This window comes from Acromyrmex echinatior, chromosome 3 (assembly GCF_024713525.1).
Source record: "Acromyrmex echinatior isolate Ae372 chromosome 3, ASM2471352v2, whole genome shotgun sequence".
In the NCBI taxonomy this organism is placed as follows: Eukaryota; Metazoa; Arthropoda; class Insecta; order Hymenoptera; family Formicidae; genus Acromyrmex; species Acromyrmex echinatior.
Window position 1 is genome coordinate 3471240 of NC_141854.1, and position 24965 is coordinate 3496204.

General features: G+C 34.1%; 1 protein-coding gene across 2 annotated transcripts in view; it reads left to right on the forward strand.

Annotated features, from left to right (window-relative positions):
- Nucleotides 1–24965, forward strand: part of N (neurogenic locus Notch protein) — a 294834-nt gene that overhangs the window by 140445 nt on the left and 129424 nt on the right. The window contains exons 1-2 of one of the 2 annotated variants that reach the window (XM_011070344.2): nt 5602–7198; nt 9656–9789. In XM_011070344.2, coding sequence (XP_011068646.2) covers nt 7149–7198; nt 9656–9789 — 184 coding nt within the window. In that variant the 5' untranslated portion in view covers nt 5602–7148. Of the gene's footprint in view, nt 1–5601; nt 7199–9655; nt 9790–24965 lie in introns of those variants that run through there. The other variant, XM_087404178.1, reaches the window with a different exon arrangement.

Sequence of the window (24965 nt, forward strand, 5' to 3'; positions counted from 1 at the left end):
GATTATATTTATTAATATAATATTAATAAATTATAAATATTTAAATTGGTATTATAATTATTGATATTATAATACTAATTTAAAAAAAGATTCTAATATGATTAAAATATGATTACATGAAAATAAATTATCATTAATATAATAATTAGTATGAAACAAATTAATCGGTAAAAAGAGTTACGAGCCATCGGTAGTTCTTTGTGCTATAATAATATTTAATGTCTTGAAAAATATAAATTAATTATGAAGTTTATAATAATTGAGAAAAAAACGTATCAATATAAGAGAACAGTTGAAAAAAATAAAGTGCAGCTACCATAAACCACATTTTATACTGACAGAAAAGAAATTTTTAGTATTTCTATAATTTCTATAATTTCTTAATAAAATTATAATTAAAAACTCCATTTTTAAATACTAAAAAAATATGCAATGATTGTTTCCAAAAGTGACTATAAAATTATAATCGTATTCTTTTATATAGTATATGAATTATATAGAATTATAAATATTATCATTATTACTATTAACATTATAGTAATAATAACTGTATAAAAATGAAACTTCTATATTTTATATACGCACCATATAATATTTTATCATACCAATAAGTCACAAACACTAAAAACTTTTCTTTCAGACCGGTATTCATCAATTCATTATTATTTTAACTGTCTTAAGCATAATATTTTAAAATGCTTTTAATATGACTGTGATTGGTTTATGATATTTTAAAATTGTACTCAAGAATAAGACAATCTTATACTTTCTGAAAAACCTATTTAGTTGAATCAATTAATTTCTTATTTGGATATGGACAAAATTCTTGTGTAGTTACAATAAAATAATTTAGTTGAAGCGCGCGCACACAACACACACACACACACACACACACACAAAATATTATGTAACATTTTACATGTTTCTGATAAACAAATTTATTTATTTTTATTTATGTCAATGTTTATCAGGAAAAAATAAAATGTTACAATAATCAAATGTTTGCTTCAACTAAATTATTTTATTGCATCAACCAAGAATTTGTTCGTCCATATTCACACAAGAGATTAATTGATTCAATTAAATGGATTTCTCAATATAGGCTCTTCCTACATAAGTCATTACTTAAACATTAATCTTAAGTTTAAAAATTGATCAATTATAGACGATTATTCTTTTTACATTCGACTGATTGATTAATTTTTTTATGGCTCATATATATGTAATCAATTATCGAAATTTCTAGAGCAAACTGAGCAATAGTGATACATTATGTTACCGACAACATGACAGCAACATGTTAACATTGAATAATTAATCATTTCATTTTCATTTTCTAACAAAATGCTGACAATATGGCAACACGAATTGTTGTCGAGGATATTCATGCTTGCCATCAATTTGCAAGAATTCAATTTCCATTGAGTTCAACGCGATAGACACAATGAAGTCTCACCTTATCCTAAGTTTGTCGAAATTGGTTGCTTCAACATGTCAGCAAATACCCTGCATTTGGCACTGGGTGTGCAAATGACGTATAAAGAAACATTTACACGCCAATTAACTTATGAAGTTTTTTTTTGGTCTCGTAAGATTATAAATATTACGATGAATGTCATGATCACTCTTTGAACGTATCATTTCACTTATCGCAAACTTATTTAAGTTCCTTCGTGACCGCGCCATCAATGGCGGACTTTTATTTTGATTATGTACCGCGTGAGATGTTTATACTTGTCGATTAGACTTTATCGTGGTGATACGTTCGGTTTCCATCGATTACCTCCTCCATTAAGTTTGCATGATCGTAAGCCGGGGAGTTCCTCGCGCCGACATAAACGCTCTGCGCGTTGAGATTAGGTCTGATCCTAAACGCTGAGGTCTTAATTGGCGCGGGCATCGCAACGCTTATCGTATGACTAATTAATTAGGACGACCGGATAATAATTAATTGCGGAAGAAAAATTCGGCGTGACTCGGGACACGGCACTTCCTACTTCAGTTCGTTGTACGATAATATAATTAAAACTCTTTGTAACGATGGAAACTTTTAGCGTATGAAGAACGAAGAGAAGCAGTTAATCTTCGATCATTTTTATTGCGAATGAATGAAATACGTATCGCTGATCAGAATCGAGAGATTGCCGGAGAAAAATTCTTCAGATTCACCTTCCGAATTATTGTGGCGAAATAAGGCGTGTGTTCCCGGGTAAACAACTTCAGCGACCCGCATTGTTCATTCTTGCGAGTAATCTCGTTTCCCGTGATGCGAGCGTGGAACGAATCGAAACATTCTCACTGGACCATTGAGCCTCGCGTCGCAAAGAGCCAACCGCGCAAGAGAGATAATCTACGTGCGATCGAGCAGCCTCTCGAAAATCGAATGTATCGGAAATTATTCGCGGTCGATCACGCGGAATAATGGATTAGACGAGGGAGAGCCGTCAGTACTGTAACGTGTACAAGTGGGATCAGGTAAGATATTGGGGAGGCAAAGAGAGAGAGAGAGAGAGAGAGTCGTTATCGATCTGTTAGTCGAGTATATCCTGTGGAGAACGAAAGATGTCCCTTTGCTCTTGTCTTGAAAAGCACGCCTTGCGGCGCAACGTTTCGCCCGCAGATCTTTCTATTGGAGTGTTCTGTACAATGTCGGTAAACAAGCGAAAATGAAACTTTAAGAGTTTAAAATCAATCACCTTCGTGACAATAAATGTCGGCTGTTATGTCCGTTGATTGTTCGACGTATAATAGGCATATATAATCGTCTTACTGTAGAATTAGAATAGATTCAATATTTAAATATAATATATAATAAAATTTATATATAAAATATTAATTCGTTATATTCTTCAAGCAGAAATCTTTTAATTGCTTAAAAGATATATTGAAGAAAGAAATCTGTTTCTTACTCTGTTTTTTTTTAAACTACAAACAGTTCGATGATATTTAAATCAGGCAATTTTAACAATGCGAATTCCTAACAGTGTGTTTTACTTTTTCTTGTTTTTTATTTATATCAAAAATTCGATTATCTTATCTAGTTTTTTAAACCAAACGATTGCATTGGCCAGATAAGATATTGAAGTTTTGGAAAACAGAAAAGAATTAATTTAAATAATTAATGAATAATTTTGAAGAATAGGTCGATGCAAATTTTCTTCTCCAATATCATTTATATAAGTAATTGAAAGAATAGTGAAACATTCCATTAGTAATTATTCGAAGCATTGTGTGCATTCAGAATGATAATTGCTCGCTGAACGTTCAGTGCTCTTTTATTTGATTGGTATATTCCATTAAATCCTAAAATATAAACCAATCAGGTAAAAAAGCTCACTGAGCGCTGTTGTGATGAATGAACGATGTTGTCGTTCTGAATACATTCATTATGACTACTTATTTCAACATATTTTAACAAGGATGAATGTTTATTATAAATAAATGTGAGAGATGGTTTCTCTTATTAATAATAAAATAAAAAGTGTACTTTTCATACATTCATATTAGATATTTTATCTGTTCCCAGAGTACACATATGAATGACGTCTATATTTTCTACGTGATAACCTGTTAATTGAAAGCTAAAAGCTTTCTCTAATCAATTAGAGCCGAGTTTGTATTTTGAACTTCCATGTCACGCACTGACCATTTTAAAATTTTTGAAAGGTGCATTTTTGTGCATTGTGTAAATATGTTAAACCTTTTCTATGTTAAACTTGAGTCATTGTTTTTGCTTTCGATATGACTCAGTCCTCTCCAAATATGCAGTGAGCTGCAGACACGTCCGTCATTTTGCGGATTTACATATTTACATTGCCACCGTGTAAACGGAGCTCAGAGTGTTGTATTTCAAGCACGAAAATATCGATTAAGACACGTTGACTCGAGTAAAGCCAATCGTGGATGAAAGGATTAGTACTGTTCGACATATTTATGTACATTCGAAGTGTTCAATATTTCAAATCTGCATATTTTCATCTATAAAAAAGCTCACTTGAGAGAATTCGATTATATACTTTTGCTTATATTAGAAAAAGAGTCTGATTGCGTTAATTAAAAATCTAGTCAAAAATGGATAAATCAAAATTTTTTTGTTGGTTGTCTATTATAATTTTAGTTGAGATAATTAGAATTCTGATTGATATGATCAGAATTTTCTCAGATTTGTTCATTTTTAATCAATAATTTTTTTTATTCATATTTTTTAATTCATCTATTAATAATACCTATTTATATGGATATGAAATCGAATATGAATATGAATTAAACAGAAAATAAAATTGGATTGCGAATTATACGCAATACTGTAAATCCAGCATTTATGATCTAGCATCTTTATCTGGCCTTCCCAAATGTTTGTTTATTAATGCTGTTGTTGAAAGTAAAATAAGTGAAGTTTAAGATTAAAGAAACGGCTTTTAAAAATTCATTTTTTGATATATATATTATTATTTTTAATTGTTATTTTTAAAGATTAAAACATTTAATTTTTTCTTTAATCATATTGATATTATATTTTTTATGTTTTTTATTACCTCTCCCGAATAAAAACACGCGCTAAAGAAAAGTCTCAGTTTACGTTAACCGGAATCGACGTAGTTGACTTCTGAGGTGGAGGGATACGGGAGAGAGAGAGAGAGAGAGAGAGAGAGAGAGAGAGAGAGAAATAGATAGATATCATCATTTATTAAGTGCTCTAGAATCAAGTCCTCTCAAGCGCTAAGACCATACATTTATAACAATAATAAACAGTAGAAATCATACATTGACAACAGTAAAAAATAAAAGAAAACAAAATAAAAAATGAAATTAAAATTAACGCATATATACGGGTGATTTTAACACATTTCATCATCCATCATGAGCAGGTAGAGTGAATCAAATTGTCGAAAGTCGAAAAGTCATTTATCATTTTTCAGTTTGTGCAATAGTTAACGAGATATTAATTACTAAAAATTGCCAAATATTGGTATTGAATAATTTTTTACTCAAATACTATCAACTTTACAGAAAAACTGCAAGAGACAAAAATTATTTATTTTCTTCTCATAGAACTCTAAAAATTTTTTTATCAACTTTTTAGTACTGCATTTTCTTATTTTTACCAACATGAGAAAATACAGTATTAAAAAATTTTGAAAAAATTCTCAGTACTTTATGAGAAGAAAATAAATGATTTTTGTCTCTTGCAGTTTTTCTGTAAAGTTGATAGTATTTGAGTAAAAAATTATTCAAGACCAATATTTGGCAATTTTTAGTAATTAATATAACATACAAATATACTAAATCATGAATACAAAATTATACACTTGACAAATGTTTATACAGTACACGATACAAATTATACATTAACAAAGAGAGAAAGAGAGAGAGAGAGAGAGAGAGAGAGAGACTTGCGCAAAAGATTTCTACCCGGAGCAGCGAGACGATAGCGTTTCGTCGTTGAAAGCAGCGAGCTGAAGGCGAAGGGAGTCTCGGCTGTACTCTAGTAAATAAGCGCGCGTGAGCAGTGTGAGCACTGTGAGCGGGAGAAGAGAGGAGAGCGTAGATCGGACGCGAAAGAACGGCGGCGAAGAGAAAGAGAAAGCGCGTGCGACTGACGAGAGAGGGGGAAGGAGGGGGGGGGGGCAACCACGAACGCGGAACGCGCGCTGCGGAGGGGTCGATCGTGCGAAATGCGATGTTGGTGCCCTCTAGGTGGTGTATCGCGGAAGGTAAGATTAGTCAGCCGCCAGCCGTTCGAGGACGATGCACGTTTCGAGCGCGCGTCTCCGTTTGATTTCGCGTTTGAGCGCGAGATACAGGTGATCGCGATAAAAACCGAGGTGAAGTGTGACCAGTGGTGCGAATTGACAGTCGCGAGAGATCGATCTTGAACTGTGCGGCGCGTTGTTGGTTTTTGGAAAACCCCGTTTTTCCGACGCGAACACCCGGAGCAACAGGTGTGTGTGACACTTTATCGAAATCGGAGCGATAATGGCGGGAACTTTACGAGAAGTAAGAGTTTGTCCGGGTTTTTAAAATATTAAGCTGGATACGTGAACTTCCTGGTGCTACTCGAAGAGTTTTATTTGACGCGTGTCAACGAGTTTAACTCCCCAGCAAAGAGAGAGAGAGAGAAAGAGAAAGAGAGAGATACTTCGACTTTACTGGCGTGGTAAAATAAATTGTGAAGCGGATCGGCAGCATTTAACGGCAGTTTTCAGCAGGAGCTGGAAAACGGAGGGATCACAAGAGGACGAACGTGGTCGCGTGGTGGTCGCGTGCTGACAGGTGGCGACGCGCTGCGAAGAATCGACAGGGTTGGCTTATACCAGACCATACCTACGGGGAAGAAGAAAAGTGTGTTCGTCCTTCGAAAGCTGCCCCTGTCATATCCCGCGCGAGCTGGAACCGCTGGAAGGGATTTCTCTCACCTACGGGCGAAGGAGATGCGTGCCGGATGTGAGACGAGATAGCGCGGGAACGATGAAAAGGAGAACGCCGGACGGCTTGCTGGCGTCGTGCCGCGAACGAAGGGAAAGCCCCGCTCCGAGATAGCCTCGGTGTGATATTCCCCCAGGAGATTTTTATTTTTATTATACCGGGACGCATCGTGTGAATATTATATATCGGTACGTTGCGGGGTAAATTTCGACGCGGAATTCAATTACAAGTAGATTTAAATTTGAAAAATCAATTAGCTGTGTCGCGAAGTGACACAGTCAATCTGTACGAATTTCCTTCTTCATTTTCACCGCTCTGTCGTTGACATTGGATTATTTTATTGTTTATCACAACGGTCGTCGAATAATATCTGCGGGATTGTTTCTTCTTCTTCGTGGTCTTGTTTATATTGTGATGATCGAGTTGGGTTACGCTCTCACGTGTGGCATGAAGGCAGTGCGATAGTGAACTGTGTGAAAGGTTATACGTAATTATTAAAGTGAAGGATATCAGTGCCGAGGTGTTGTACAGGTGCGGGTGTGATACGTCTTGTTGTGAAACGAAGAACAGCAGGGTGGGCGTGTAAGAAGCGCCCGGACCACCCCAGTGATCTTTGTTCTTCGAGAATGGAGTGAACACTCGCGGCCCAGGCTTTCTTCGTCGAAATATGAGGATTACGTTCTATCATTGCGACCGTTCGTGGGCATCGATTGCGAGCAAAAATGAATCTCACCCGCGTGTTTCTGCTACTACTGCTCGTCGCGAGTTCAAGGTATGTTTGCAGCGGATAAAACATTTCGCTGCTCTCATAAAACGAGATAAAATCAGAGCTGTTGTTACGAATGCATTTTTTACTGATGTGAAGAGTATCATAATTCTGAGGCAAGTTGTTTAGAAACAAGGAACGAGATGTAAACAAATTATAAACATCTGTGGATAAGAGGGATGGCGGAGAGATAAATATTCGCAATTTGAAAAATTAATTGTGAAAGAACTTGATTATTAATTGAATTAAATTAATGCTATCATAATATTAATAATAATACTTAAAATATGTACTTACCAAATTTATATTATATTCACTTTACTGATTAGTAATATTAATATCTATTATTCATGTAAGAAAAAATGACTAAGTCTTAATAAATATTTGTTTTAATTGTACAAGCTGAATATTTACTATTAAATGTAAACACATATTTTTCTAGTAACCATTAATTTGATTTTAACTGTCACTGTTTTGTTTTGTATTTAATAAATATGTATTTATTTATCGTAAGTCAATGTTAAGTCGATACCATGCAAGCAAATATTTATTAAAATACATTTTTCCTTAGTATATATAACATGAATTATATTATATAAATGATCATGTATATTTTAGTTATTATTTCAACATATTTTACAATTATTATTATAAGTATCATGTAACGACAGGGTGTCCTTTATCGGAAAAAACCCGGAAATCTCATAACATTTTGTTGAAATTGTCAGGGAAATTTTTCGAATTCTATTTTGAAATTTAAATTCTATTTTGTTTGACAAAATCATTTCTTTGACTATTTTTTTAATAAATAATGCAAGTTTGACTAGACCTTAATGTCAAATAGCAACCGATCAGCCGTTTGTATGCTAACAATAAGTGAAGGGATAATATATGTAGAATTCTACAATAGAAGTCGTAGTAATCATAAAATCTAAAATCATAAGAAATTGACCAATTGTAGTCGAATGTGAGAAGAATAATTAACTATAATTGGTTAGTTTCTTACGATTTCAGATTTTAGAACTAGATTTTTGTTGTAGATCGCATATGCTGATTCTATAATGAGTTGATAGTTGGTAGACTTAAGTCTTATCGGTGAATCAGTGAAGTTGGCTATGACTTTTCAACATGGAAAGGCCTTTCCATGTTGAAACTCTATGCTCATTTTTAGCGTCAAAATAGGTCACGTGATCAAAATTGACGCTTGATATTCAATGTTTATCATGTTATCTGTTTTGATACTAAAAATGATGAGAGTCGAGCGTCAGCATGGAAAGGTACTTTAAATAAGACTACCGATTTTCTTAAGACTGGCTAAATTCGAATCTTAAAAAATGCTCAGAAGAAAGTAAATGGAGGCACTTAAGGAACAATTCTTTAAAAAAATGAATTTTGTATTGTTTGAATATTATTTACTTATAAATATTATTTATGTCTTTTGTTTTTTCAAATATAAGAATTATATTTTTTATCATTACAAACAAATTGTTTATATATATATATATAGTTTTTAAATTATTTGTTTTGGAATGTCTCTAATGTATAATGTTTCTAATCTTACTTGGAAAGGAATGTTTACTTCTCAAGGAATATTTTTACAAAATTTGAATACCCGCCCTGAATAACAATTAATTTATCAAAAGATTTGCTTAAAAGCAAATAGTAATTTTTGTAATAAAAATGATTATATTAAGTATAATCGATTTAATATAATATATATTAGTATATATATATATATATATATATATATATATATATTAATTGTTTGTTATATAAAAATAAAATTCTTTTGACATTTGATCTTTGACAATTTTTATCATTTTACTTATCAAAAATATCATATCTTTCAATATACTCCTATGTTATAATTCTCCTTTAAAAGAAAGTATTAATTACTCGAGATAGGTGGCGTGATGATTAGCGGTGTAACATTCTTCCGATTATCATTGTACATTCACATTAACGCGATATCGATGGAATTGTATTTTCATTGTTAGATCATCTTACCCGATGTTTCTCGTGTTGCATAGAGAATCGATATCACTGCACATATATCCAGTTCGTACGTTAAGGTTGATAAGGAAAATCAGTTACACAGAAAGAACAATTTTACTGAAATGTTTACGAATTTAATTACATATTTGAAAATAAGTTTGTTAGATTATAAAAATAATTGCATAAGAATCTCAAGGAAGACGAGCAATGTTTCACAAAGTTTTGATATTCCAATAACCAGTTTGAACGTTCTATATATAATTATGCTAATACATAATTATGCTAATAATTCAAACAATTGAATTATTTTCAGATCTGTAGTAGTTAAATTTTTAGATATTTCAGCAAAACCGCATCCTTTCCGTGTACTTATTTAAAAAAAAAAAAGAAAAAGGTTTACAACCTGGAGTAGGTTTATATAAACTCTTCTTCCTGGCGAGTTTCTTAAAATGTGCTTTCGTTTTGCAGATGTATGTGCTCGAGCGGATACACCGGGCAAAACTGCGAGAGTGACTACATCCCCTGTGATCCGTCACCGTGTGAAAACGGAGGCTCGTGCCATCAGCTCGGTGAACATGACTACGAGTGCATTTGCTCCGAAGGTGAGTACCACGCAAACTTTTTATACCCCATATCGTGCCGTGGAATCTCACCGCACTACGTACCCCCAATCCCACGAAAGATGAAACTTTTTCTTATCAATACGTACGATCTTCTTGTGTACTTGGCTGTTTTACCTTCCAACCTCGCTCTCCTCTGCGTCAGAATTACTTCGTCCAAGGTAACAGGAATGACAGCAGAATCTACGCCTACCTTGAAGATTTCCACCGTTACAGCCTCTACAGAATATTACAGCCTATGATCAGTTACAGTTACGTGGAAATACATGTAACTCGGATTTCTCTTTTTCCCTCCTTTGTCGCTCGCTTCCGGAGAGCACGGTAATGAATAACTTTCATTCTTTCCTCTGTTATCGAGACCTCAAATTCCGAAAAACCATTCCGAGGACTTTTCTCACGGAACGGAACCAAAAGTTCGCAAGTCTTTGCGTCGCCGTATAATATTTCAGAGGACAAAAGTCTCTAATTGCAACGTGTTCTGATAATTCATCGTGGAATTTGGAAAGAGTCTTTTCGGAGATTCTCTCGCGCGTTCCACTCTGTTTACTGTGCTTAAGAGGATCTTTCGCGCCCGTCGCGTAATCTCGCCCCAAGAAAACGTCGAAGGGGCGGAGGAAAGACCAGGAAAGAGGAGGGCAAAAGAGAAGTCTCTCGCAGGGCAATGATTACTCGGTGCAACAGGTACAAACTTGGGCCAGGGGTGGCCGACACGGCCATTTACGTGAGTGTGTACATGGTGGATGGTTAATGTAAAGCCTAGGGTCAGCCTAGCGTGGCCTCCTCGCTCCCTGGGTTACAATGCGTGGTCCTCTTTTTCCCAGGCGGACCACAACCATGGCGACCCCACCTTCTTACCGCGTCCGCTCCTTCGTTTCTTCCCCCTGTCTTCTCCTTTTCCTTCACCTTTCGTCCACCTTGTCGGCGCAAGTCTTTCCCCGTTAAAAGAACACGAACGAGTCCTACCTTTTCGCAGGTGGTTCTTCATTACTGATTCTTACGTGCTTTCTGATACTATTTTGTACAATATATTATACATCATTTGATATGACGTTGTAAAGTATGTGTAATTTTATTTTTTCAATCATTGACACTTCAAATTTTTCACTCATACGTACTAAGACTTTTATTTTTATCTTAGCACAACTTTATTTTAATTGTATGTATATTTTGTTTCTCTCGTAAATACATGCTGCTTTGACCTGTTCACGTAGTTTGACATTTTTTATTCTACATAAAAATGAAATATAATTTAATTTCTTTACAAGAAATGGAGCTGAAAATTGGAGCAAACGAGAATTACGTCATGCAAGGGTACTGATTTTAAGAATAATATACCTCTTGAATTCTCATCACTGTACGTTTTAACCAAATCTAGATTTATCGCGCACACATATAAATTCGTAAATATTTCCGAACAGGTAAAGTGACAAAGATTAAAAAATTGTAGGTTCCAAACATCTTTTCCATCTAAGAACACAGTCTTTGATCAAAGAAACCGGCACATAACTACACGCACTGTAACTTTTATCTCGATCCTCATCCTCTTCCCGGTTTCTTCCCGGTCGTTTCACCTCGAACGAGGTTGAAGAGAGCGGGGCTGCCCGTCATTATCGCCTTCTCCGCTCAGGGCGACGCCTTCCGCACGCTCCTGTAAAACGAACGCGCGTTGCTTCGCGTTCGTTCTTCCTCTTCCCGCTCCGTGACACTCCAATAAGTCGCGAGGATCGAAACCCGAAGAAGGCGTGCCTCGGTCATGCCGGCGATCGTTAACACAGGAAAATCGACGACGATCGGGGATCATGCGGATCATCCCTGGTCGTCGCCAGGATGAGACCATAACTATAGCGGATTTTACTTGAGAAGAATTTCTGAATTTTTTCAAGTCAAGGAATTCTTCTTCAGCCTCGTTTCAGTATATGTTATAAAGTCGTAAAGATTTTATTGTATTTTCTCCATTTTTCTCGCACTTCATTCAACAATCGATTTTTGTCGCAACTGTGACACATCGATCACACGGTATAATTCAGTAGATATTTTTTCAGCATTAGTATCGAAATTTCTGATGTAAAAGTATGTTTGCATTCTACTGTTATATTCTCGGTTATGTAAACATATGAAATTGGTAAAAAATTAATTTTCATTTGAGGAAAAGAATTTTCTCAGGCATGAAGAACGTTATTCTAATGTAGTAAATGTATTGCTCGGTATACAATATCATATGTAGTTTTATCAATTGTCTTTCCAAAATGAGGAATAATTATTCAGATCGGGTCTCCATATCTTTAAAGGAATTTTTTGAGTAATGTAAGTATATTTACTGTTTTTCAGTCATGACTTTTAAATTCCGTGAGACGCAATTTTTATTGCCAGAATAAAATGCTGCAGCGCGTTCGAAATGACTCCCTCTCGCGTCGTTAGTTATAATGGTTCAATTTGCAGCAGCATGCTTACGCACGCCTTCCGTCATATTTCCTCTCTCATTTGGCTCTCCTCTCATTGTTGGTTTCTTTGCAGCTGACGCATCAGTTCTTAGCTCGCTCTAGTTATGCGTTTTTGCTTGCTCTCTGTGCGAAAAAGAGCTCTTCACAGAGCTGAAGGCTCATAACTATCCTCGGCAGGACTCTGTTCAAGACGATTCGGTCGCTCAGGTAGAAGTAATGGTTCAATTTACAGCAACCCGCTCTCTCTTAACTCTTATCCTCGCCTGGATTTTCTTCTTGCTGAGCACGAGCCATCTATGTTGCCTTCTTCTTTTATTCCTTTTCGCTCTAACTTGGGTACTTTGTCTTTTTTTGTCTCGTCGCAAGACCAGCTGTCTCTTTCCTAAGGACGATCCTGCCCAGCGAAGAATTTCCCTCGTCAAACGATCCGATCACGCCTCCTCCATTCCATTCCGCTAATTAGAAACTGCTCTATCGAGCGCCGGTTAAACGATTAACCGCGCGACCATAGATTAATCAGTCAAAAGAGGAAGGGATGGAGATCTCGGTGGAGAAAGAGAGATGGAAGGAGAGAGGGCGGATAATAGAAAAGGAGAGAGATGACTTGGTTTTTTGATCTACTTGCAACACTCGTTTTCTAGAGCCAGACCGAACTATCTCGCCAGTTTACCGTTTTCTTCATTTCTCGTTCTGATTCAATCATTACACATATAACGCACACGTATATACGCACGCACGCGTAACTATAATACGATGATACAGAGCGAGCGAAATGAAATGAGAGAAAGAGAGCGAAGAAGTCTTGTCGATTGATCGACCACGACGATTGTACTGACTCGGTGAAGTTCTTGTGGAGGAATTAAATCGTCGGTTTTATCCTTGCCGCGTACCGCGACGATCGACAAGAAACTCGAATTTATTGTTGAAGTTATACTTTGTCGGCATATCGCTAGAGGATTGAATAGTCTCGTGAGAGATGGTGCGTGCTTCCGTCAATGCTCTCACACCGATTAATTTATTGATCTATTTTTTGCTGGTTGTGCAAGGGAGACTTTCCGAATATTGTATTTTCTATATTATATTCATTTTTCTATTTTATATTCATTTTTTGATATTTTTAATTGGCTATTAACATTAATTTTTCTTTTGAGAACAGTAGTGTTTGTGACAAGATGTCTAATCTAAATAAAAAATATACATTCGCTATAACATTTGACATCATTAAAATTATATTATAGATTAAATATAACTCGTATAACATGCACATAAATTTTTTATATTAAATTCTATTTTTATTAATTTACAAGATAATGTTTTTATTATAATTATAAAATAATTTTATACTAAAAGTATGAAAATATTTAACTTTATATTAATTTTAAATTAATGACTAATAACTTTTATATTAAAAGGTTACTCAAGTTCAGAGCCTATGAAAAATATATCTAATACATACGAGATACACCGAAATGATCAATCAAAAGCTTTTCATTTCTACTATTTCTATTTCTACTAACCATCTCGTTCCTCGTAATAATTGTAACGGAATCCCATTACAGGCTGTGTTAATTGAAATCAAGTAAATCGATCGATTCTGCGTCCGATCGAATCGATTCATTTTGCTATGATCGATGTTGGAAGATTAAGAATCAATCGGATATATTTACTTTTTCGGTTTACCCACGTAATTTTTGTAACTGATTAACAGCTCGCGCATTTATAAGCTAGCGTATCAGAAAATGCAATAAATTGGAATTTATTTTATATATATACATATATATACACTATACATATACTTACTTTACATTCGTATGATCGTTTTACACAAATATTTTTTTACATATTTACATAGAATTTTTTTTGCTGACATTTATATGTACATGTATATAAAGTATATATACGAAAAGAACGATTTTATTAAAGTATTTAAAAATTTAGATAGATCTGAAAATAATTTTTATTGGATTATTAAAATAATTATGTAGGAAATTCAAGCATGGTAAGCATTGCTGCAAAAAGTTTTGACATTTTAGTAATCAGTTTTACTTACATAATTATTTTGGACAGTCCAATAAAATTATTTTCAAATCCGTATCTAATTTTTAGATACTTAAAAATTGTTTTTTCGTGTATGGAAAAATAAATTATATCTTGTTTTTTTTTTTTCAAAAAAAAAATAAAATTGCTACGTCATTATGCATTGTCTACAGTCTATATTTAGACTATTCGTAAAATAGTTACGTGGTCCACACAATAGAATATTATGCGTGAATAGACAACACATTGGGATGCAATGGAAGAGCGAGGTGGATGATTATTCGTTTTCAAGTTGATTTATGCTATTGCGTGGACATAAAATGCGTTTGCATGGCGATCGAAGGATCGATGAAAGGTCGGAGAGGACAAAATGAAATTTGATTTGTAAAATGAAATATGCGTTTGTTTCATCGTTCTTGCTTTCTTCTTTCTGTCGCGAATTTTTTCATAAGATAAAAAATATGTCAAGCACATACACTGAAAAAAATGTACTAAAATTTAATATTTCTTCGAATAGTATTAACTAATATTTACTAAACGTAAATATACATCTTTGATATAAGAACCATTAATTTCATTTTACTATTATTTATTAAGTGAATTTTTATTTACTGTAAGTAAATATTTAGTTGATGCTATTAAAAATATATATTAAGATTTAATAATTTTTTCGTTCAATGTATTAAGAAAGATAAAGAGATATGATTATTCGTTCATATATATAGACAGTACATTTTACAATGTATACATTTTTAGAATAAATTTTTTAAGATTTTATAAATAGAAAATATTCAGTAAATTTCTACAAAAAAACATTGAAATACTTTAGTAATTTATTTTGAAGAAATTTTAATAAACATGTTATAATGACTCTTTTATCTTAAATATTTATAACTATTTTAATTTTTGATATTTCAAATATTATTAATACTTATCACTTGTGGAATATCAGAATACACATTGTTTGTCAATTGAATTCCCTGTAACATTTGCCAATAATGTCTAACATTCTCTCGCCTATTTAATCGGAACGCAGGCATTGTACACATGTACATCACAATCTCTTGCCGATATTCGCCGAATAAGAAAGCGGTACTTCACTTACGGTACCCGGAAACGAGCGAATAATTGACCGGAGTTTTCCGTCACGCGTCGCGATCGATCTGCTGATAATTATTACATCGATGCACGATAACTTGCGCTTCGTTCCCACGTGTCGTCTTGCATCTACCATTCGTGCAACGGTACACGAATTTTAACGCCGAGGTATTTGCGTACCTCTCTCGCCACCCACACCTAATGTAGCACCGCAATCGTCTGTAGAAACGTCTTTCGTATCTGTAGATACGTTTAGAAGCGATTTAAACCACACAGCCGTGCCACTCGTCACTTGGAAAAAGGAAAAGGAAAAGAATATTATTATAACTTCTCGGTTACATCGTTCTCTATTAATCGAGCAAGACTTAATTATTAAATCTCTCTAATTCTCTCTCTCTCTCTCTCTCTCTCTCTCTCTCTCTCTCTCTCTCTTCCCCTCTCCCTCTCTCCTCGCAGGCTAACCATTCTAAGCGACCGCGTTTCTCTCGACCCGTTTAACTCTTTGTGAATATTATTAATACCTTCTTCCTTGTACCTTCTTGAATATGTTTCTTCGTGTTCTCTTCAAATCCGACATAAAAATTTCTTCTCTCAGTGCGTTGGTCGCATAATTAATAACAGCAAACAATCGAGCAATAAAGTAGGCGCGTACGACGACATCTACAAGTGTCCTCGTGATGTATATCATGTATGCCTTCATTCTCTCGCATTGTCCACGAGTCTAGATCTATTTCATCGTACAGTCCAACGTGTCGTCACTACATTCTCTCGCTTGTTTTCTTCTAGATCTTCTCAACTCGACTCTCTGTAAGTGCCTCACATACATAGGCGTTTCCATAGAATACTTGGCAAGGTGACACAAAATAGTAGCAAATGATATAATAATTGGCTTTTCCCATCATAGGTGGAAGAATTGCCTTTCCCATCGCTAAACCGACGAAAATTATCGCTGTAATTACATAATCTTTTATTTATAATATGTTTTACTCTGCAAATCACTTCTTCAGTTTACTTTCTGTTATTGTGACGGTTAAAAAGAAACTATTATAAATGTGTACAACGTATATATTAATTATCTATTTGGTTCCCATAATTGCATCATCAATTAAAAGTTAAATAAGTAGTATGAATTCATAAAAGTTCATAAAGTTCATTTTCCGTATGAATTTGCTCGAAACTTGTATTTCAATTATATTAAGTTGCAACGTTTGACTTGCAAGTATGTTAATAATTGAATTATAGATAAGATGCTTGGATAGATTAAATAATTACTTGTCTTTACACATATTTTTGAACTCGAATTCTGATGTAGGTATCTTAAAAATCATTATGAGTTACGTTTGTTTCAACCCCCGCTATGTCGAAACAAATCAGTCGTCCAACCAAAAAAGAGAGAGAGAGAGAGAGAGAGAGGAAGAGCTTCCGAGAGACGTGGAGGCAGCTATCTTGGACCGCATGCTCAGCTCACAGTTCGTCGCGACAGTGACAGATACTGGTCGTTGTTGTCTATGGCTGCTCGTGGCCACAGAGATATAAGTATACCACTAACGTTTCATTCTCATAAGCTCTGGAAAGGACTGGAAGGGGAGACGATAAATGAGTTCGAGCCGCTGCTGTAGACGAGACGTGACTCCAAGCTGGAACTCTTGTCTCTATCTGGTCCTCCGAATTGCAGATTGTGAAACTTACGATGTGAGAGAAAATGTAGCATTCACTTACTACATACGATGATCGTTAAGTAACGATTTTGTTTAATACTAGTGCCTGTCGATGCCTTCTTCTTGAGATAAACACCAATCTATCTGCATAAGAATTAGAAATCTCGAAGAACACGTGTTACATCAGCGTTCCGTATGTTTTATATCTTCTATGTGCAAACATATTGCTCAGAAACTATCGCGAGTCATTGCTTTGCACAGAAATTACCGTGCGAAAATTTATACACTATTATGTTACATGTGTATGAGATATGAACAGCCGTAACAAGCTAACAAAATATATTGTCAGTCTGGCATTTTGCGTAGTGACGTACGAGTTTCGTGGACATACGTTACGTTCCCACGATTCAGTCAAATCGCACAGATGCGCCGTGGAACCCCTTTCGATTTCATTTTTCGTTCATTGAGGTCTCGATATGTCGCGAGACACGGCGCGAATCTCTGGGGAATTGGTCCGAAATCAGGGCGCGAATAAAATAATGTACTACACCCTTCTGTGAAATATTAAACGTATTTGAGTCAGATGTAATATCAACTAAATATCAGATATAAATCAAATTAATACTCTTGAATCGTCATTATTAATATACAGCTTATTTTATTATTACAGCAAACAATATACAATATTACAATAATGAATGTTTAATAGAATATTAATTTGACTTACACCTAATGTTTAATTTTTTTAACGGAATAGTATTTAATAATTTGAGAAGGATTTACATTTAATATTTATTTTTATTTAATTTTTTAATTTTTTTATTCGTTTAACAACAGTACGTAATACTTGTGAGAGAACACTATAATTTTACTTTTTTCAAAAGCTAAAAATAATCTCAACTTAGAAGCCTGATAAAAATGAACGAATTTTGCCGTATAAAATTACTCGTCTAATATCAGAAAAATAATTTATAAATTTAATTTATGAATTTAACTTACTTTTAGTTTATGTTGAAAAATAATCACAAAGTAGAATAGTCCATTGAACTTTATATGGGAAATGAAATGGTAGAAGATGAACCTCCATGAGATATCTTCCTCGTGGGCACCTTTTATTTATCCAGATGATAGAGAGAGGCTGTTGTCCCTTTTGTCTGCATCTCCGGTGGAACGATAAATCCACACCCACGCGGTGTAAACTGAGCTGGACGCTGCTATGGAAGTAGCCGGAATCGGGCGCGGCTCGCCGTCGCGCTGAATATAAATCTGGATTAATTTAAAAGATTCATCGAATCGCGATACCGAGATCGCGGTATCGTCGTATTCGAGCAAGTTTTATATTGCAGCGTCACATTGACAGTCGGACGTTTGACGTTTTCTATTTTAAATTGCTCGAGCAATGTACCTTTGAACTTCAATCATAAATATAATAAAAAAAATAGACCGTAATATTTCTGCATGCATTTCTGCTTTAATTTAAGATTTTCTGCTCTCTAATTTTTTTTTTATTTTTATATCAAAATCTATATCTTTTCCCAGATATTTACGGAATGTTTTTATTTATACGGCGTAGTTCGATCGATTCAGTTTAATTTCTTTCTATCTTTTTAATTTATTCTTATTGAATTTGCCCTTGAATTCACATCGGGCTCAATTGGCAAAGCAGATGCGCGGTATTCCTGTTCGAAAACAATAGGGATCTCGGTCGATGATGCGACAGAGACGTGGCAGGGAGACGATCTCCATAGAAAGGGGACCACACCCCGTAGAAATCGACCATGTTGCGTTTGCTCTTGCGGTGCGATGGAAGTAGGACCCTGGCGCGAATCCCATCGAGCCCTCCCTCCCCCCTCCCTCCCCCCTCCCCTCCCTCTCCCTCCCCCGGAGACCGCGAAGAATCATCGAGTCGCTCGTAAAGCCGCCGTGCACCAATACCTTATTCCTCTTCTCTCGTCTCTTCCGCTCTTCGTCTCTCCTTTTTCTTCACTTTGCCTGTTCTTTTTCCATTGGTCCTTATATTCCCTTCTCTACTCGATACCATCTACGAACTCTCGCGGCAACCCTTTCTCGTATTCTTCATATTTTACCATTACCATATCAGGTTCTTCTCGATTCTCCTCTCCTTACCGTACTCTATTTGGTCTCTCTTATTAAATATATCTACCTTACACGAACGCACACGCGCGAGCACGCACATTTGATTATCACTCGGCCTGATCGGATCATTCCCGTAAGGGCGCAGCCTATCTTGACGACTTTGTATGATTGCTTTCGTAATAGTTTTATTTTTTTTTATGAACCTATCAATTGCCACCACGCGCTTCTGAATCTTATGAGAATTCACCTTTTTTTGTTTCGTCTTGCGAAATAATATACTCTGTTTGATACTCGCATCTTTTACATTATTTGCGAAATGATTTTTTTTCTGAGAATAGATATGACATAATTATGATGCAAATAATTCTATGAGTTTTTCTTTGAGGATTCTCCTTAATAGATTTGAATAAAGAAACTCGTTGACGTGAGAAACACGGAGGAATCAGTTTTACGTGTGAATTTAAACGTTCTTAATTAGATCCAATGCGATACGATTCAGGATCGCAATGCTGAAACGAGTCAAGATCTCTTCGGGTCGATTCTCATTCGTGAAACAAGTTTCTAGCCGGGTTTCTTCCGCTTTCCGAATATACAAAGAGACGTCGTTTGTCTTTCTGATTTCATCTCGACAGCTTTTTACTTCCTTATAATATCTTCATTGCTATTTCTGAGAGCAAGGATTGAAACCGGTATAATTCGGGGTAAGGAGATAGAGTTCAATTTCCTGCACATAACAAGAAATTACTTTATGTCAAATGTCACATTTTACTTATTCGCGAATAAGATCGTAAAATTTATTTTATTGCGTATATATTTACGTATAAATTTAAACTCAAAATTGCAATATATGTATCTATTTTCATCGAAAAGAATCAACTAGACTAAAACATATCGTAAGATTATTTCAATATTGTAATTATAACGTTAAGTAATAAACATACAAATATAAAAAAAAATATTATTCGAATAATCCAATAAAATAAATTATTACAAAGTTATTTATATGATTATATATAATAATTTTTATAAATTTTACAAATTTATATATTATTGTTTATCTCACAATATGTTGTGTTATCTTATTGATACATAATCGTTTCATGATTGAGCTAATTTGGCTAATTATTTTGAATACTTGTTATAAAGTTTTAATTACTCGACGAGATTGCATATAATTTAATTTATAAATGTCATCATAACCATGTAACAATAAGAAAACTAAATATTCATTTAGCCGTTTGCAAACATATTCAAATTGTATTTAGATTCAAATAAAAAATCATTTCAATAAAAAATCTAAACAACGTATTTAATGTTAAGAATAGTATTCGAAAGCTCGGCCAAGGGCCGAGATATTGCTTATCCTAATACAACTTAAATATTTTCGTACATTTTCATGAGCTGCTTTAACTGACTGGCTTCTATAATTTTATGAGCCGGTATTTCTGTTGCAACGAGATAGTTATATTTTAGTATTTTGCTTTATTTTTCTACAAAAGGATACCGTGAAATCAACTATCAAATTTAATTTTTATATTGTTTTGTATTTGCATTGATTGCTTTTTAATTTTTATATTTCCTTCTTTATTAATATTTAATTTTTTGTTAAACATATTTATTATATTCCCAAAGTTTTTAAAGTTATAATATCAAAGTAATATTTATCATTTTGTATCCATTTCTGTACATATCTTTTATAAGAAATTTTTACACGCAGTATTTTATTTTGATGTAATCGGTGTGTTTGCGGGTGTATGTGCGTGTGTATATGTGAGTGAATTTTATGTGTATGTGTGTATGATTTCAGCCATTAGTTTACCTCTTAAACTTAACCCCTTAAAGCAATTCTGCTGACGCCTAACCATTTGCAAGTTACTATTGCCTATTTACTTATGTTTATGTCAATCCACAGTCTATTGTATCATACTTTATGTCTATTATTCTGTTAACATGTAGGTTTTTTTCATATAGCTTTGCAATAAACTAAACTAAACTAAATTAAATTAAATTAAATTAAATTAAACATGCATAGACCACGCGATGGTATGCATACGTTGAACGGGAAAAGGGTTCACCGTACTCACGTGGCGATGCGCGGAGGCACAGAGGGACGCGTTGTTTCTCCGGGAGGTCATCCTGGTGGAAGTCGATTGACCTCTGACTTCGGCGCCTCCGTGTTCCCATAAACGTGATCACGGAGTTACTTTATGCCCCGCCTCGGAACGTGTACATCCCGAGCAAAATTTTCGGCTGCATCATCGAGATATGAGCGTCGGGGACTACATCATTGAAAATGCGAGCAAGTTCAACGGCATCTATCGCTAGAAACGTAGTTTCGGAATATCTAGCTATTTTAGGTTCTAGCTAAGCAAAATAATAATGTAATGTTATAAATAAGATTATATTCAAAATTACAATTGCATATAAATTCGTAATATTAAAAATTCAAATTCAAAATTTTAAAGTATATTAAAGTATATTAATACAAAAATTATTTTTGTTCATCATTAAAAACTGAGCTTTAATTATCTAAATGTTTCTTAATTGAACATTTATTGGTATAATTATCGTTGTCTTCAATTATTCGAGTAAAATTTATATTCAAAATTACAATTGCATATAAATTCGTAGCATTCAAAAATTCAAAATTTTAATTATCGACTTTTAATTAAAGTATATTAAAGTATATTAATAAAACAATTATTTTTGTTCATCATTAAAAACTGAGCTTTAATTATCTAAATGTTTCTTAATTGAACATTTATTGGTGTAATTATCGTTGTCTTCAATTATTCGAGTAAAATTTATATTCAAAATTACAATTGCATATAATTCGTAGTATTCAAAAATTCAAAATTTTAATTATCGACTTTTAATTAAAGTATATTAAAGTATATTAATAAAACAATTATTTTTGTTCATCATTAAAAACTAAACTTTAATATCTAAATGTTTCTTAATTGAACATTTATTGATATAATTCTCGTTGTCTTCAGTTATTCGGATAAAATTTATAGCAATCAATTAAGACACGTGATTGCTCTAGATACAAGATATCGATCGCGAGAATACAGTAATGCTCCAGTGAGAAGATATTATCTAAGATGAAATGAATCCTACGGAAGGTAGATGCGGGAAGGACGGAGAAAGGGAGGGAAATGGAGATAGATATTTAAGGATAAAGAAGAGGACACTGCGGTACACCTGCGGTCATAAACTTGTCGAAGTGGCATAACGTAATAGCAGGAGAGCGTTGCCTTGCCTTTCGCGCATTGCCCTTGATTGCGACGATAAAACCTTCCCCTTTCCACCGCTTTGCTTTGCCACCGGTCGCCACCGTCTTTCCATCCCTCTTCTCTTGCACCCCTTCTGACACCCTCTGGCTCTCTTGCGGACTCCACGGTGTGCAACGCGATTTTACGCACGCATACACGCGTGCGTGCATGACAAGCGGCACGGTGCACATTCTATCGTGCGTCGGTGCTCGTAAACTCAAGCCCGGTCAGAATTCTTCGTGGAAGCGATAACCGAAGCGTATAAATTTAAGATCGCTTTGTTCGCAAGTCCACCGTTGATCGACTAACAGTAAAGGAGGCCCGAACACAGCCTTCGATTAACTAACTCTGCCTGACGATTCTCTGTTCTTTACGCCGGATCAAAGTTCTCGCTGGAACATCCATCTTTATCAAGAATCGAAATTGATGGATACAAATTGGATGAAATGAAACTTCGATATCATAATTATAAGATTTCTTTCTCTTTCGGTTATTACGGACCATATGTGTAACCATAATTTCGATTGGAAAAATGTTAAAATACTGAATAGTGAACTCTCTTATAATAAACTTTAATTTCTGAAATGATTCGCATAAAGAAACAAAGCCAGGCATGATACGCGGAAGCTCTATCGGAGTCCTATCTTCCAATCAATTTCTTTCCCTCTTCTAGTTTTTCCCCTTCCTATTTTACTCTTTCTACACAGATTTTCTTAGTTAGTTTCCTACTGGTTGCTTTTTATTACTTACTGGCTGACAGTAAAGAATAGTCCTCATCGCAAGTTTGCTTCAATTTAAATATATTACAGTTTTAATCTTTGCCTCGACAATTTTTTCTGACATTACATTTTTATTAAATTGAACTGCGCATTGCATTTTAAGGTATTTTCTCTTTTTTACTAATTACTTTAGGTTCTGAACATTTAGATAGGTTTAATTTATTATATTCTGCTTTATCTTTTTTACCTATTTTATTTTGTATTAATTGTATTTTATTGAAATTTCGTCTTATTTATACTATCGAATTTTATATTATACATGTATTATATATGTCACATAATTTGTTGGTTAACAAAATTTCTCATACATGTTAATTCTTAGATAATTCAATTTTATACTTTAGAATCCGAAAATTTTCATAAGAAGGATTAATATTAATTTGGCTCACTTAATGGCAGTATCAGCGTTATTTTTATATTTGGCAATCAAATCATGACGGATATCCAGGATTTATTTTCTGTTAATTACATACAATATAATTGAAATCAGGGCCTAAACAAGGTTTACTTTTAATCATTGTACTTCTATAATTAATTATCTTTGTTATTTTAGTCAAGTTTTTATATACATATTAGTTATAACTTTGAAAATGACCCGAAGGGAGTCGAAATGTTAGTTTTATGTAGACATATTTTTATCTTGTTTTTATGTTATTTAATGTCAACTCACGTACATTAAAATTTATTTGACTCGTAGTTCTTTTTACTATAATTTCTTTTATTTATAAAATTTCTATTTCTGAATTTTTTTTGCTTATTATGATATAAATCATGTAAGCATGACGACTGTAATAAGGTAAATATTTTCATTGGATTGCAAATCGAATCAATCGAAATTACTGTCGACATTTTCAATTTCTATCGTTTAATATGAATGAAGGGATCTCTCTTCTTTTCTGTCGACATAGTAACGCCAACGTAACGATAGAGACGATTATGATAATTGCGATTGTTGCCAATGTGCTTAAGCAATATTGAATTAGCCGATGATTGCATTCTCTTTGTGCACTTTAATTGCGATTTGCGATACAAATAGAAATGTGAACGCAGCGAATGCACTCTGTTCTTCAACATGCAATATAGATTTTTATATAATTTTTCGATCGAGAAAATTTAACCGAAAGACTCGATAGACGTTACAGAATATTTACTTGGGAGACTTGGCCAATATTGCCCTTAATTAGCGGATGCCTCTCTTATTTCGAAGAAAGATTATGAAAAGATTTCCGCGGAAATGATCATCGCAGCCTTCCGACCGTATTAATATAATCATAAAAAGGTCGTAAAGCTTGCGGCAAAATGGGAAAGTTTTTCTGCATCTAGCCGAATCTCCGTATTCATTGTTCAGCGAAAACTGTAGAACATAAGAAAGATGTGTACGGAAAGTAAAGTACCATTTTTGAAGTACGAACATAAGAAGCAAAGGAAAAAAACGGAACCAACTATACTTGGGAGGACAAAATTGCTATTTGAAATTACATAACGTTTTATAATGATTTTATAATGATTCTGTCAAATTCAAAGAATGAACTATGCATTTTAGGGAAGAATTCTTGGGAAGAGTTGAATGTAAAACTATTTCTAAATTGTCTTAATTATTTACAGAAGGTTTAAAATTCTATGTCAGTATCTGAAATTATCTCCTAGGACTGACACCCCGATTGGGAAAAAGTTTACTGATTTATATTACTTAATTAAATTATTTTTCTTCGTTTCTCTTCTTTTATATCTCAGTAATATAATTATGTCTCAGTTTTCGTCTCAGTTTCCACG